The sequence below is a fragment of the Nyctibius grandis genome, chromosome 11 (genome assembly GCF_013368605.1).
Source record: "Nyctibius grandis isolate bNycGra1 chromosome 11, bNycGra1.pri, whole genome shotgun sequence".
In the NCBI taxonomy this organism is placed as follows: Eukaryota; Metazoa; Chordata; class Aves; order Nyctibiiformes; family Nyctibiidae; genus Nyctibius; species Nyctibius grandis.
The window spans coordinates 17961671-17977654 of record NC_090668.1 but is presented as its reverse complement, the minus strand read 5'-3'; the positions used below and the strand labels follow the sequence as shown (position 1 = coordinate 17977654).

General features: G+C 44.4%; 2 protein-coding genes across 2 annotated transcripts in view; both read left to right on the top strand.

The window, feature by feature from the left end:
- The first annotated feature begins 1296 nt into the window (after nt 1-1296).
- LOC137668591 (inactive cell surface hyaluronidase CEMIP2-like) lies at nt 1297-5162 on the top strand. The gene is made up of 3 exons (XM_068410230.1): nt 1297-1385; nt 2661-2770; nt 4848-5162. Exons 2-3 carry the CDS (start codon nt 2716-2718, stop codon nt 5066-5068), a joined length of 276 nt encoding a protein of 91 aa, XP_068266331.1. The 5' UTR covers nt 1297-1385; nt 2661-2715; the 3' UTR covers nt 5069-5162.
- A 7393-nt stretch (nt 5163-12555) lies between these two features.
- Nucleotides 12556-15984, top strand: part of CEMIP (cell migration inducing hyaluronidase 1) — a 51648-nt gene continuing 48219 nt past the window's right edge. Inside the window, exons 1-2 of the mRNA XM_068410411.1 lie at nt 12556-12631; nt 15341-15493. Of these exons, the coding sequence (XP_068266512.1) occupies nt 12556-12631; nt 15341-15493 (229 nt within the window). The remainder of the gene's footprint in view (nt 12632-15340; nt 15494-15984) is intronic.

The window sequence follows — 15984 nt, the reverse complement described above, 5'->3', positions numbered from 1 at the left end:
TGTGGTGGTGCCCTGCTCCAGCTCCCTTGTGCTGGCTCCTCGGTGAGTCTGCAGCATGGGGACAGGGGCAAGGCACACAGCAGGGCTCTTTGGTTTGCCAGTGGCTCACGGTTAGGTCGGTTTGCCATGGTGGTTGCTCTCTGCTCCGTGTGCACCCAGACTTTGACACACTTCCCAGGCTGAGGAGTGTGACAGAGCCAGAACCAGGCAAAAGATTTAGTTTGTCTTTGCTCCTCCTCACTCCCCTCTGCCCACCCATGGCCCGAGCATTCATGTTTCCCTTACGCTTGACCCCTATTGCATTCAGCATCCTCCGACCTCTTGCAGAAGCCACTTTTTAACACTTGGCTCCCTCATTCAGTCTGGCCCTATATTCCCTGGTGACATACACACATCTCCGATTGATGTGATGTATCTGAGCTCCCTGGTGCCCGTGGGCTTTGGACAGCTATGTGGATTACAGTGGCATGTTGTGTATCCTGGGCTCAGCTTTCTGACTGCCTGCCCTTGGTATGCTGTTGCTTTCCTTGGTGGAGGTTGTGCCCGCCCTGAGGCTGGGCTTTCCCCTGGGATGCTGGGGGGATACACCAGTGCCAGGCACCTCAGAGACCCTTTGCCTTTCTAGAAGCAAATATTATGGCACATCCTGGGAGGTGTAACCTGAGGAAGGAGCCCTTGCCATAGGAACAGAGGAGAGTAGGAGCCACTTGTGCTACAACTTCTTTGGGGCACTGGGTCAGCCCTACTGAGAAGGAATATTTTGGTTTTGATATTTACATTCCCAGGGAAAACAAAAAAAGTCCATGTGTTGCTTCTGTTCCCCCATCTGCTGTCTCAGCACCTCTCTCTTGCTCCGTGGTCAAATCTGCTTTGCCAAGTGACAGTAATTTCCCCCACATGGAAAGAAACTGTATTAAGACTGAACTAAGCATTTTACTCCCAGGATTCTTGGCTTCCCAAATGTATCTTCCTAATACACAAAACTTGCCGATGATCTCATTTCTCATCTTTTTGTACCCCATTGAGAACTAAGGGTTTTGCTTCCTCCTGCCACTGACCATCTATCAGTGATGTCACTTCATCTGTGCTAATTACACATTTAAAATTATAGGGTGTACACCCTTGATATTTGCCTTGCTTCTAACTCCCTTATGGAGAAGCAGGACCAGAGTCTGAAGCTCCCCAGCCTGCCTCCATAAAACCTGCCTCTGTTTTTTGTTCCAGATAAATGACACAGTTTTCCTGTTCAGTAGCCGTGGGATATTCTTCGTGGTGCTAGATGCGTGTTCAGGAGCAGTTGTGAGTAGGCGGCACTTTGACACAGTTATTGGTGAAAACGTTGCCAGTGCGATAACTGATTATGTGCAAACGTTTCTAAAAGAGAGGTAAGCAAACTGCTGAGAGCCCAGTTCATGTAGCAACTCGTGGCTGAGAGACAAAGAAAGGAAAATGACCTACTTTCATAACCAAACCTGTGCTCTGAAGAAATCTGGCACAGATTAAATAAGTACAAATCCCAAATATCACCCAGATAATAAGAGAAGCAGCGTCTCTCTCCCAGGATTGCACAGATTAGAGCAGACAGAAACAGGTTTTCTGGAAAACTCACAATTCCTTCTAAATTAACCATTCATTTTCCAGCATGGAGTAGATAAGGTCCTTGCAATGACATTTGCAATCCTGTGCACCTATGCCAGTGTCCAGCAATTTCCTGGCAGCTGATGATTCAGTTTTCCATTTCTGTTTACTCTTACTGATTGTTTTTACCTCTTGTGACAGATGAAAATCGTAGGTGTGCCAAATTTTCCAATAGGACTTTTCTTGGGTGAGCCAATGAATAGACCTGCCTGCCCACGGGCTCTGTTACCTTGCGTGTGTCCTGGCAATGGTCTGGATCATCTCTGTTTGTGTCTGTCCCACATTCCTTGTGGTTTTATGTGTCGCCACATAAACACGGAACAACAGAGATTTATAGATAAATTCTTGGCTGCCGGCAGAAGCAGGTCAAATAACCAGAAAACAGACTTTCAGTCCAAGACATTTCTGAGCAGTTCATGACCAAAGATTTGAACGCTCCTGAGTTATGGCATCTGTATTTATACACATGAGTATGTACATGTACAAAACGTGCACGAAGTGACATGTATCCAAGCGATGCCTGTACATTCAGCTTGATTTTCTAGTAAAATGGGTATTCTGCAAGTCGAGGCATTCAGCTAAACGCAACCAGTTGTGCAACCTGTAATTCATTGCAGGTACAATTCACCAGGGGCTGAAAGCACATCTGTGAGGGCCAAAGACGGACTGAGGCTTGACTGGAAATCAGACCCAGGACATAGATGGTTTCAGAGTCTCAGGACTGTACAGTAACTGAATTTCTTCTGCGACTGGGTGTCATGCTCTCATAAGGGATACAATCGCAAACAGTCATTTATGCTTGTTTTGATCCCGTGTGAAGTACAGGTTTAATTTAGGAACATTTAAACAGAGGCTTAAACTTAGGAAAGCTTACATGTGGTTGAAATCAAAGGGATTTAAGCATGTTCTTAAAGTTAAGCAAGCTCTTAAGTACTTTTCTGAATTGGAACTTAAAGGTCTTTCAGATTATTAATGAAAGTAGTATTTTGCAATCATGCAGTAATTACTGTCCTTCTTTTCAGATCACTTGTTCTCGTGTGCTCTAGAGATATTGCAGAGGTGGCGGGGAGCTCTGAAATGTCTGTTTTTACCAGGTTAGGTTCAGCAAAACCTATTGTCTTCCACAAGGAAGGTAAATGTATTTATTCTACCATGTTTCTTTTGCTTAAGAACACTGGTGTGTTTCCCTACCAAAAATGTACACATCCTTATATAGTGCTTATCAATATATTTCCTACCACAATATTCCAGCGTAACCTAGTAAAAACCTTTTTGCTCAGGGATGGTGAGAAGTAGGAGAGTTATTTTGGGGTTTTGACCCTCCTCCACCAGTGAGGAGCTGCATGCTGCAATTTTTTCATCCTAAAGGCAGCTTGTTTTTCTAACAAAAAAAAAAATCTATTGATAAAGATTCCATTTCTAAAATTCAACTGCTTTGCAAGGAAAAACAACCATAAACTGAAAGGTTGATGAAAAAGAAAATAGCCTGAAGTGAAATAGGAGCTCTTTATTTTTTTGGATGGAAGGAAGGTGAAATCACCAGTTTTGGAAATTATTTTATTACAGTTTTACCTTAGATTGCTGCAAGAAATCCATTGGTATCCTTTGTCCAGGTAATCCATGCTGGGTTTCCTACTGGAAAACTAGGGGCTGTTGAGTCCAGGTTTGGATGAATAATTTGAGTGATAAGCAAATCAGGAAAACAACCAGCCAGCTTGGTTCAGATTTCATTTGCAATCTCTCAAGCAGAGATCAAATGTAGAACTGGCTGTATTTCCAGGTTCTTTCTTTTCTTGGGGTTTGGGAATTTTTTTTTTCACTGCCACTTTACTGAAATTTATATCAATTTCTGGTTCAAGTTTCAAAGCTCATTGCTATGACCGTTCCAGGGGAGGACAGCAGAGTCTTTGCAGCAGAGACAGTGATTTCACTTTGGTGCCTGTTTGATTCCTGAGAAGCTGTTTTTTCTTTCATCCTTTTAAAAGCAAAAATTTGAGGGTTTCTTTTTTGTTTTTATCCTGAAACCTCATTGCTTCATTCTTTCATTAAAGCCCTGAATACTTTTGAAAGGAATTTTTTGATTAAAAAGCAATCTTTTTTGTTTGTTTTGTCAAACTTTGTTCCCTGAACCACCTGTGCCGCTCGCTTGGACGCAGCACTTCCAGGTTGTTTTGGGAATTTGGTTCAGCCTCCAGCCCCAACTGCTCCTGGGGCACAAAAACCAGCAAGTGGGGCCACCCCCATCCTGGGGACACACTGGTTGGTGGCCATCTTCTTACCTTGCCACTTCAGTGGGATGCTGGTGTCCGGTGGTGGGACTAAGCTGTTGCTGGCCGATGATGTGCCGCCCCTGTTTTGCTTTTCCTAAGGGCAAGGGTGTTCACCCACGTGTCTGCCCTGATTTCCAGTCTGGGTAATTATGTTCTGCATCATGAGCTTTCTCCCGCTGGTTCAGGTATGTGCACTATTTGACTTCACAGCTCCAGAAGTGATCACACGCAGGAGTGGTCTATGCTGGGAGGGTGCTGCATTTCAGGGCAGGCTGGAGCATTTCTCCCAAGTGCATATTGCTTCTGCCAGGGATAATGCAGAAAAAAAAACAACCCTTGACCCCAGCAGGATCAGGATTTAGGGTCTTGCTGCCTGGTTTTTCAAAACCTTATTTAAATTAGAAGTGTTTACAGGAATAGTCTCGATCCAACCAGCTGCAAATAGCCTTGGGAGTCTTTGCAATGAAAAGCATAATATAAACACAAGACATTATTATTAAAATGTAAGAATACATAATGCCTTTGTACTTTGTGACAGCAGAGGACCAGAGCAGAGTCGACATGGGGAATAGTTTAGGCATAACAGGAAGAAACTGATGTAAACTAATAAAGGAAGGATTCAAAGTGCCTAACCATTTTCACGTAGTCAAATATGAAAAAGTACCAATGCTCAAAAATGAAGAGTAAAACAATATTCCTGCTAACTGACATGTGGGAACCTATTGTAGCTTATTGAAATACCTGCAGATCTGGGATGCAGTGAGGTTACGGCTTCAGTGAGGCTCATTCTCTCTTTCATCACCCTTTTTCTCTCCCAAATGTTCTATAATTTTAATCCAAGGAAGAAAAGGAGGGCTAAGAAGTTCCCGTGATGCATGGAGGGAGTCCATGCTGTGTTGCTAGTAAGTGAGAGTCACTTTCTTTGTGTCTGTTTTTCAGGGAGTTTTGCCATGCTTGGCTATAAAGGACAAGCCAAACCCTCCTGGATTAAAGTCCTTAATCATGCTGGTTATCAGAAAGCTGCGTCTCTACAGCATTATGTTCCCTTGAAGCTCAAAGAATATCAATGTCCAGCTAATGCCAATGAGTCGCTAAAATTTGCTTTGTCTCAGAGCCACTTGGGGCATGTCTCTGGAGAGTTCATGGCACCCCGGGATTAGCATCGCTGGGGCAACACCAGCCAGGCAAAGCTCGCTGCCGCCACCACAACCTCCTCTTGTTTTTATGGGATTGTACCAAACCGGTGGTGTTCATCTGTATATTCTATAACTAATAAATATATTCTCACCTTACCCACTGTGGTAGAGCTTTATTTTTCAAGCAGTGCCTCACAGGGCAGGATAGGAAAGCCTATGGGCTGCCCTTCCCAAGGAGAAGTGTTTCAAAATCTCCATGATTTGCTATCAAAAGGTAAGTTTCAAATGCAAAAACCTGCTCTTCAGTATCATAGGGACTGGAAATTAAATTTGGCGTGGAAACTTTAGCAACATCCAGGGAAAGTGACGAACTTCAGCAGAGGTAGGGAATTCTCCCTTCAGTACTCTTTTCCCTCCATTGACGTCTGCTTTTAAGAAAACTAAACGTCCATCTGCCGTGGCATCTCAGGTGAACTCAGTAACATCTGCTTGCGTTGATGGGGTGAGCACGCAGTGATCTTACGATAATATCTTCCGATCGAACTGAATATAGGGTGCAACACAGAGTTATAAATGAGTTTCTGTCTGTAGCTAATGACTGGTGAAATTATGTTTATCCAACTGATGTGAACATTTATTAAAGACCCACAGGAATAAAACCCAGGATAAAGTACGTGCTGCATAGGGTAAAGTCTTGCGTTCCTTTCAGACGATGCTCATATTGACTTCTTGCTCCCACTGAGGACTGAAATACTGACAGTATTAGAGGCTAATTCTCTTTGATTTTTCTGTTTATGCTGCTGCTTTTTGAAGTAAAGGCAAAAATAGAGCTTTGTATGCAAACTGAGAAACAACTCAAGACCTCACTGACTACAGTTCAAGTACAAAGTTACCCTGAAATGAAGACAGACTCGTTTTGGTTTGAACGTGACGTTACTTGGTGACAGCAGTGAAGGGGCAGGTGATTTCAGACTATCTATGTCTTTGTCATACGGGTTACTCAAACAGGTAGGTGAAGGCTTTGTTACTAATGTCCTGTCGTTTCTTTGAAATTCTCAGAAATGGCCAAACAAGTTGCTCCAGGGAAAGGTTAGTGTTTTGTTGGCCAGACTTTTGCTCCCTGGTGAGTTAGTCGCTCTGGCATCTGTGCGCCGGCCAGCTGATATTGTTCCTCTGAACGGGGACTGAACTCCTCGGCTGGGACGCTTGCCTCCATCAGACACGTACCACCCAGTGGTCCTTGGACGTGGGGGGAGAAGACACCTGAAAGGTTTACAGACAGAGGAGGAAACTGTGGATCCATCCCCACACCAGGTAGGAGGGGTGGGAGTTGGGTTTGACCAGGGGCGAGGTCCCAGCTTGCTAGAAAGTGTGAAGAAATCACTGATGCTGCTCAAAAAAGGTAAGATAAAGAGTGATGCACAGGACATCACAGGCCTGAGCTGCCCTGTGCTGGGAGCGATGGAGGCTGACATCCTCGGTGGAGATGAGGAGTGGCACAAGAGCCCGAGTGGCTGGGACTGACCCTCTCAGGAGCTCCCTGGAGTCCTTTTGAACTCCTGTTAGTACCTAACTGTTACGATTTCTGTGGCCGTGCAGGGGAAGAAAAGCAAGATGTTTTAGGCTTGTGAGCCTAAGTCCAACATTGGAACAACCGCTTATAGAGCAAGCTTTTAGCTTCTCAGAGATTTATTTGATACTCTGTGACAGGTCCAGACCCTGGATCCCCATAAAACTTTGCAGAGCTCTAACCTCAGGCTGAGACTAAACAATTGGCAAAGGAAGAACCTGGTGAAGGAAGGAGAGGAATGTGCCTAAACCTCTGAAAAATCTCTATTCCTCCTCCCGCTCCAGAAGGAAGCAAATGGCAAATGTCCTGGAGAGGAAGGCGTGGAGCCGTGGCGAGCCAGATGCAAACAGTAAAGTACCACAAAAGCAAAAAGAAAAATATTTACATCCTGATGCAGTTATTTGGGTAGTTAAAAGCAGCAGTTTGAAGAGGATTCAGGATGCTGTGATCCTCCTCAGCCACTGCACACGCTTTCCTTACCATGGGAGGGAAAAAAAAGGCTTCAAAGCCAGGGACGCTCTGCAGAGGGTACAGTTCCTCCATGGACCCTGGGGACATTCAAGATGAATTTTTCAAAGGCTGCTGTTAACCTGGCATGCACCAGAAGTCTGTGTGTGTGAAGCTGCAGGGGTAAGTGCCGTGTGGGCATTGCGTTTGGGAGATGCTGTCGTATTCCTCACAGGGATTTCCTGAGCAGGAGGATCTCCACCTGCATGCTGGAGTCCACGTGGACTGTGCGTGTCCACGTGGACCTGCAGCTAATCCGGGCACATTCAGTCCATCTAATGCATTCAGGACATACGGCCGTCCTGGTTATCCCCAGAGCATTGCTGCAGTGGGAACACGGTAGCTTCGGCACTCCCTGAAAGCATTAGCTTGACTATACACTGAGTTACTGTCAGCAGGCACAGGAAAGTCAGTGCACCCTGAACCTCCAAAAGTGGGGCTCAGCTTCCCACCACATTGATGTTTTGAATACTTCATGTAGTGGATGAGGGTTTAATTCAGAGCAATGCTGAGCACTTCAAAAGCATGTGAAACCGGGAGTCGGTCAGCCTCAGATGGGTGGGGTGATGTGAACTGCAAATGATTTTGTTTCTTCTGAGCCAAAAACTGCTTCCTTTGCTTTTCAAGGTCTGTAAGCCTGTGCAAAAAGAAGTTAATTCTGATAAAAATCATACCTTTAAAATAACTCTTTTCTCCCCTTTTATTTCTGTCCCAAAATAGCTTGCCAATATTACAACACATTTGGAAACACCTGAGTTTCCTTTAATTTATTAATTGTAAAAACTTCCTCTAACTCCTGCTCCTCATTCAGAATCAGTTCTTATGAATGTCAGGAATCAGGGAACTTGCAGTGGTGTTTATATGCAGATGTGAGCAGAACCTTTTTCCTTGTAGGGAAAAACACTGGACAAAGTGATAAGAAACTGCGGTTCATTGGGAAAAAAGTCAGACTTTTGACTCCAGTATTGCTTTTATTGAGAAGTAAAGTCTGTTACTGAGTTTAATCCTCTTCTACTTGCCGATAAAAAAGAGCAGCTAATGGCTGGGTGGCAAGCACAATATCAAGATGAAAAGCTACGCTGCTGTCATGCGCTGGGACTGGGAAAGAATTTTCATCAGCGATCCCTAGAAATGCGTTTGTTTATTTGTAAGGCCATCTGAGGGCTTCAGCTGTGCTTGCGGCTGGGTGTGCGAAGGCTCCCCCACACACAGGAATGTCACTGGAGCAAGCAAGAGCTGGCATGTCCTCCGGTCAGAAAGGCAAATGTGCTCGTCAAATCCATCTTCCCAGCTGGGGCTGAGATGTAAAATTCCCCGAGCGGGGTGAGAGGAGAGTCAGTGCCATGCGATGTCAGCAAGAAGGTAGTGGAGGTGCTTGTTAAACAGCTCCTCCCTCTCTCAGGAATCAGTTTCCAAATCGATGTTGGCTTCTTTCCCTATGAATGAGGAAACGTGCAGCAAGGCTTCAGACCTAGCCATCAAACCACTAAAACCTCAGCATCAGCTGTGGCAGTGGGAGCGCCCAGGTTTGGCCACCCGAAGCACGAGGGGTGCTCCACAGCCCTGGCGCTGACCCATCAGGGTCTCCTGGAGCATCTCATCTTGCAGAGGTGGTCCCTGGGGAACACAGGTTTTACTCACAGGTCCTCTCAGGTACCTGTGCAAATTAGTGTCTGCTGAGAGTTCACTCTCCGCCAGGCTAAAAGGCACCTTTTCCATGTGAGCTTTCCCTGCTCTTCTCTGGGGATGGCTCCGGAGCCCCACTTTGCCCTGCGCAGGTCTGTGGTCTCTGTGCAGCAACAGCAGTTGTAGCTGTCAGGTTTCTTGCTCCTGTTTGACATCTTTTCCAGGGGAGATCAGGTAGCTGCTGCTTTTCCCCCATCCTTGTCGCATTTGTAATGGATGGTTAATGCTCCTGTTATGCCCTGCTTGACATACCAGAAAGGAGGTTAATCTTCAGCAGATGCTGAAGGTACATCCTCCAAAGTGTGCCAAGCCAGTCTGAAAAAGCATGTTAAGATATCAAATACCATGAGTTACTTTTTAAAAATTTTTGGTGCCAGGCTTGGGTGGTTGGCCCATACTCGTGCAAGGTGGCGAGTCGAGGTCGGAGCCCGGCGTGTGTTCCTGAATGGCTGGCTGTGCCGCTCCGGATCGCTCTGCTCCCTGCCTGGGATTCCGGGTATCCGTGTGACCCCACCACGATGCCTGTGACAACGCAGCTTCTTCAGAGCATTTATCTGCTGTTTTGCTCTCGGGATTGTCTGCTCTGTGTTGCCTCCAGCATTAAAACCGCTGGGAGGGCGGTGGATCGGGATTCCTGTGTGTGCACTGTGCTTTCTAGTACAGTATCGCTGCTGACACCTGCGGTAGCAGCCAGCTGAGGACTAATGGTTTCCTGCGTCTACTTTTAGCATTGTCTGCTGCTATTGTTCACTTTTTGGAAAGATCCAACAGCTGGGAATCATTTCAGAAATTCTGCCTTGCCAGATCCAGGGATATGAGTCCCACTTGCCATTGCCAGGCAGTTTTTAATGGCTAGATGAAAAAACTGTTCTCACCCAAGAGAGGAGTCACAGATGGTATTTGATAAATGTTGGAGATGATAGACTTAGGAGAACACTTGTATGGCCCTTAATGCTCTCAGAGTGCCCGAATCTGCAGGGAGGTTTGTTGACATAGCTGGTTGCGTCAGAGCTGAACTCGGCCACGTGGCGCCCGTTCAAGCGAGATGCAGCATGCTGCTGTATCCCCACACGGCTAACGAAGTGCTGAGCTCACGAGACGGCTGCCTGGCAGGAGGTAACTGCTCCTGGGTCCTCGCCAGCAGGAGACACTGGTTAAGAGAGTCACTCTCTCTTCCTCCTCATATATTTAACAGTAAAATCAAACATGTCACTGTTTGTGTCTAATATTTGGGAAAGATGCTTAATTGAGAGCCTTTGCAGGAAAATTCCTGAGATTTTCCTCCGAGCAGTGTTTTTCCGGCAGCGCGTTAGTCAGAGCTGAATCAGAGGAGTTGGATCCTCTTGGCCCTCTCGGCTCTCAGCATTTCCAACCCGAGTGCCAGTTCATACTAACACTGCAATGAACTCGGGCTCGCTGCGAGCCGAATCAAATACCCTACCTCAGTCACAAAATAAGCAGGATATTCTTTGGACTGCGGCAGGTCAGACACTACACAAACACTGGAGCCTGGCACACAGCTGATGCCTCCAAAAATGACATGACTTTCCAGTGTCTGAGGGCTTGTTTTGATCTCTGCTGATGAAGATGGGTGTAATCAGGGAAGCAGTCCCTGGTGAGCGACTGGGGGTATAATACCAGAAGCCATTTTGCACAACCTGTTGGTAAGTACTGCGCAGTTCTTGGCTGTAAGGAAAGCAAAGGCTGTGAAATTTTTTACACTAATTTCCTACCAGTTTGCTAGAGGTTACTGTCAGAAACAAGATCATGAGCTGGATGGAGCAGAGATGCTCCTCTGAGTTTTTAATGGGCCAGAGCAAAGAAATTTCTTTGCTACCTGTGAAGAAACAGGAGAGAAAATGCATGCTATCACTGTCTAAAAAACAGTCTCTTCTTTTTATTTCTGTGATCTCTTATATCATCTGATTGTATTTTATGATGAGTACCTTACCAGTTGGAATCTGGCTTTATGCAACACTAACATACAGCTGCGTCCCCACTATCAGAACCACTGTTTATCTGTAATGACCATCCTGTGGTATTACAACTCGTTTAGTTTTCCCTCTATCGTTAAAGCAGAATCCAGTGATTGGGTTTGCAGATTAGGCTGTGTAATAATCGCTAATAAATCTTGACGTTTTAATGGTGACTGCTGTACTTTGGGTGTACCTCTAATAACGTTCCTTTACAAGAGACCTGGCTTATCAAACATGGATGGTTAATGCTGTTAAAATGTCAGACTCATGCAGCCTGATTCTGGCACAAATTCCATGGCGACGGTATTGCTCTCTGATAACGTATATCATTCAAAGTTATAGCATTACTAAGTGCATTCCTCTTTTCTACTGTTCTGTAACAGCATTTCAGCACCTGATATAGACTGTACCGAGCCCTGAGTCTATGCTGTTTCCAGAGCTCACGCCTGTCAAATATACTATACCAAAACAAGCAAACATTTTCCTGCTGGAATATTTCCTGACAAATATGCTTCTAATGCGATTTTTAATACAATCATTGGATTACATGTGGTTTGAACATATTGTTGTACTTTCAGCTGTATCACCTTTATGAAAAGTAGAGTCACATGCTTTGCATATCTACACTGTAATATTTGCTCCAGACTAAATCCTGGCTTTTTGCATATCTTTCTCTCATGTTTTTTGTTTGGTTTGTATTAACAAGTGACATGAAAAATAATAGTGGTTTTTGCCCTAAAGAAACCGGGGTACCCTGGATTTTTTTTCAATGGCTTTTTTTTTGGCGTCTAAGCTGTGCAATGCATACATTTACCCTATTTCATCATTGCGATGTGACGTGACAGCTACAAATAAATTTCTTTGATATTCCTCAGATACTGGCTTACATGATAAAACCTAATGGCTCCAAGGTCTACACAATGAATTGTAAACTGTTTCTTACAAATACAGAGCATTGCCACTTACAGAAGTGGATGTCCTTGCCTCCCTGTGAATACGTATGTCAATAAATTGTCATGAGCATGGGGCAGAGCTGCAGAATCAGTCACAGGAGAGAATCGCATTAATTCTAACTTTGACTTTCATGACACTGTTTGTTTGTTTTTGCTGGGGGCTGGCTGCTGAAGAAATGCAAACAACCTTAGGTAGACTGGTTTCAAAAGCAGCTTTTGCTTTTGCAAGAAAATTCTGAGCTGGCTTATTAAATAGACAATGTTTTCTTGGATCTGAAATCTAAGAAACTGCATGCTTCAGACTGGAAGTGTGAGTACGGTTTATCTTGGGGGTGCACAAAACACTCTTGCTAAAAATGTGTGGATAGTAGGGGGGGAGAAAGGTGTCATTGAAAGGTTACTTCATGAAAATGTGTCACTCTGCAAACGCCTTCTCTGTTGTGTTTCATTACTTTTTTGCACATGTGAATATGCAGCCCTAGAGAGTCTTGACACTGGATGTGTTTATACTGCATTCCTAAGGGGTTTTTGGTTACATCTGGCGGTTGCTTTCTGAGTGTCTATTTGGATTCCCAAGTGGGTTTATCCTAAAGCAAACAAAGGGTGAGGAGCTGCCCGTGGTTTCTTGCTCTGTTCAGGCTGGTCCTGAAGCGGCATGAAGGTGTTCTCAGCCATAGAGCTGAATGGGAGAAGTCGGCTGGCATAAAGCTGGATATGTGAATGGGTTTTGCATGAGCTGGGTAAAAAAAAAAAAAAGTGACATTTGCTTGATATTCTTTCTTCACAGGTATCCACCCAGAGAATTAAAAATCCTGAAGAATGGCTCTGCCTACCTCCAACTATCTGGCTGAAAATTTCCTTCTCCTTCTGTTTGTAATCTCTTCTGTAAGCACAGGTAAGTTTTCCTGCCATGGGGAAAAAGGGCATGGTTTGTAACACTATTTTTAAATAAAGACATTGCTGGTTTAGTGTGAGCAGCTTTTCACTCTTCTTCATATGAGGACAGAGTGAGAAAACTCAGGAGAAAAGCAATTTTCTGATATGCCAATACTCCCAATATAGGGCAGCTGGAGTGGCAAAGGGCTGAAATTTCTGAGCAGGTGAAAGTACCCTCAGGAATCCCTCACACTCTGCCACGTGTTCTCAAAACTAACCCAAATCCAACAAACTGCCACAAAGAAATACCAAAACAAACCTCAGGTCCCAATAGCTATGGCTGTGGGAGGTGAAGTCGAGCGTTTTGCTGCATTGCCCAAGTACAGATGTCGAGAGCAAAAAGCTCTGGGGTGGGACATCCCTGCCCCTTGGGTTTTGTCTCTTCCAAGTAGCCCTTTTCCTAAGTGGTTAGGGAAAGGGGAAAAGGGAAGCTGGATATACATATTCTAAATAGAGCTAATTTGGAGATTTGTATTTGTTTAAAACAAAGATACCATATGTCTTGCCCCAAATGCTGCAGCTGCATGAAGCAACTTCTCATTGCCGTGCTCAGGCCCTTTTGGTCAAGAAGCAAAACATTCAGTTAATTCCTTGTGCTGGGGAGAAGTTGCACTCTTATTTAAAAAATGACAATGAGAGTAATAATCCAAGGTGGCAAGATACCCGAACGAGCTGGCAGGAGATGCTCAGCCCTCTGGTGTCCTTGGCACAGCGGATGCATGGCTACTGCTCTCTGGGATGAATTGGTTAATGAAATTGGGAATTTGGAAAAATGAACAAGCTTTTACCCTGTCCACTTAATCTAGTTGATAAATTATACCTCTACATTTGAATCCATTCTTTTGGTTTTGTTTAGCTTCTCGTCATGAGCAATTTTTTCTATTATCCTTATTCCTATGGGAATAACAGCTCATTTTATTGAATTTGTTGTCCGTGTGTATTACAGTTACACATGGACATCAATTTACAATGCAAGTCCCATATCCTGTCTGAAGTATTTATGTTTTCCAACTCTTATTAATTCTGTGTGTCTTCTGGTAGGAACCCAGAAACTCCTTGTTTTCCTCAATTACTGTAAATTGGAAAAAGTGCCTCTGACATTACTGATATACTTCCAGTTTTCAGCTGGCACAAGTGTTATCAAAATCAGGCCCTGGATGTTTATCAGTGTTTGACTTGTTACCTGGCAGATTATTAGCCCTCTCTGATTTAATTACTTCATGTATATGGAAAAAATTTGCAGAGAGCCAAGGCATATGTTGCTCACATGAAATATCCCTTGCTTGCCTTGAATAGCTGGTGTTTAATGGGTCTCTGGAGACATTAGGGCAGTAGCTGGTCCAATTCTATTGTTTTCTTAAGATATGAAGCTGGTGGAGGAATCTGAGAGGAAACCGAATGCAGGTGGACAGATTTTGTTTCTGTTGCTGTGGAATTATGGAAGTCCCTCAAGTTTCACAGTGGCAGCACACAACAGCTCGCTGTCAACTACACCAGCACTGGGACGTGTTTCCTTGCATGGATTTTCATCATTGTCCGTTCCATTAACTGAATTCCTTAGCATCTGTGGGGCAAAAACTACTACTTTACTATACTAAGTACCAGAGACATAACCCTGCTGAAGTCAAGGTGTTTATCCCATGTCTATTACCATTGATTTGTGGATCCTGTAGTTTTCCTATGGTGTTTTTGTTTCAAAGGATAAAAATGGGAGAGCTGGTGAGAACTCCCAACCCTTTCTGATGGTAAAGAGCTCATTGTTCAAACTTCCACTGACCTCATCTTCCTAGAAGGTTTCTACCCTCAGAAAATATGCATCACACATGGGGTCTCGCACTCGCAGTTTTGTCGATTAGAGTAAGATGTGAGGCTCACATATCGAGTGAGATTATATCAGGGAAATATTTTATCTTAAGTAAATACTTACAAGATGAGACTCTTGGATTTGGTATGAGAGTCATTTAGACTAACATGTCATGGCAGTCCATAATCAAACTTGTGTGTGGAGACTGGTGATGTGCGAACTCAAAGCAAATGAAACCTTATTGCTTCTGCCTGGAAAAGCTCACAAACCCAGTCTCTCTCTTGTGAGATTCCTGTTGCTCTCTGTTACTGGGTGGACTGGTAATTCCTTGGTGCTTCGTGTTTTCATGTTAGTTTGAGCACTTCTACTTTCCACCTCCAGTGAAAACACAGCATGCAAACATATTTTAACATCTTCACATTAAACAAAGTTTTTCAAACCTCACAGGTATTTTGGGGGCATTTTTAAAGACTGTTGTTTTATCCTTTCATCTACATCTTCCCTGGGCTTGTGAAAGGCTGTGTGTCTGGATGGTGTGAACGGAGCAGAATGTCACTGAGGGAAGGGCTCAGTTACAGCCCCTTCTCAGGTAGTTTTCTGGAAACTGCATCCCTCGTAAGGCTCCTTTGCATCGGGTAGCGGGTTTTTCCATGCTTCAAGAAAACAGAAAACCATACAGCTTAAGCTGTTTGTTTTCTTTTGGTCGTGACCCACATGTACTGTGCTGCACTGAGATATTTCTGTGTCCCAGGGAGTCAGTAAAGGGGGGGTACCGAGGACGATACTGTGAAGATGTCCAGATATGGATCTTCCTGTCTTGCACTGAACAAACAGTAATTGCCTTCACTCTCCATCTCTACCCAGCAGAAGCAGCTGTTGCATGTCCTGATAAGGATCCTGAGTTAGAAAACTGGAACCCAGGTCACAACGAAGAAAACCGCATTGAAATCCGTAACGGCAGGAAGCTGCTTCTCTCTTCTTCTGCGACAGTCCACTCTATCCACATCACTGACGGAGGTAAAACGTGCTGGTGGCAAGGCTGGGTGAAGTGTGTTTTCCACCGTGGCTATTTAAATCACTCTGTCTCATGCTGGGAGATCTTCCTGCTTCTTGCTGAGAACTGGGTGGCTACTGGACAAACACAGCTTTAATTCAGTACAAGGGTGGGTGGTAGCTGAGATGCTATCAGTTCTTTAGCCATTATAATCAACCTATTTGGTGTCCTTCCTGGAGAATTTACAAAAGTCGCTCAGTATGCTCATTAGTTCTTCTTCTGTGATTTGCTTCAAAAACATTTTTTCACTAAATCATTGTCCTGATAACATCGTACTGCAATAGTTGTGTCCTCAGGGTCTTGGGACAGAGCAGACACATCTGTGCCTCTTTGTCACTAAGGACAGAGTCACAGTGTTGCTGGTGGCTGCTAGCATGAATAGCTTTTATTTCTCTTAACTCTGAATTTCTGTCTCAGTTTTTAATGAGTCCTCTTCCATGCAAATCTTAAGTGC

Excerpts from the sequence above, each read along its gene's own strand:
- LOC137668591 (XM_068410230.1), top strand. The coding sequence starts at position 2,716 with ATGTCTGTTTTTACCAGGTTAGGTTCAGCAAAACCTATTGTCTTCCAC. Across the intron at positions 2,771-4,847 it reads TATTGTCTTCCACAAGGAAG|GGAGTTTTGCCATGCTTGGC; the intron begins GTAAATGTATTT and ends TCTGTTTTTCAG.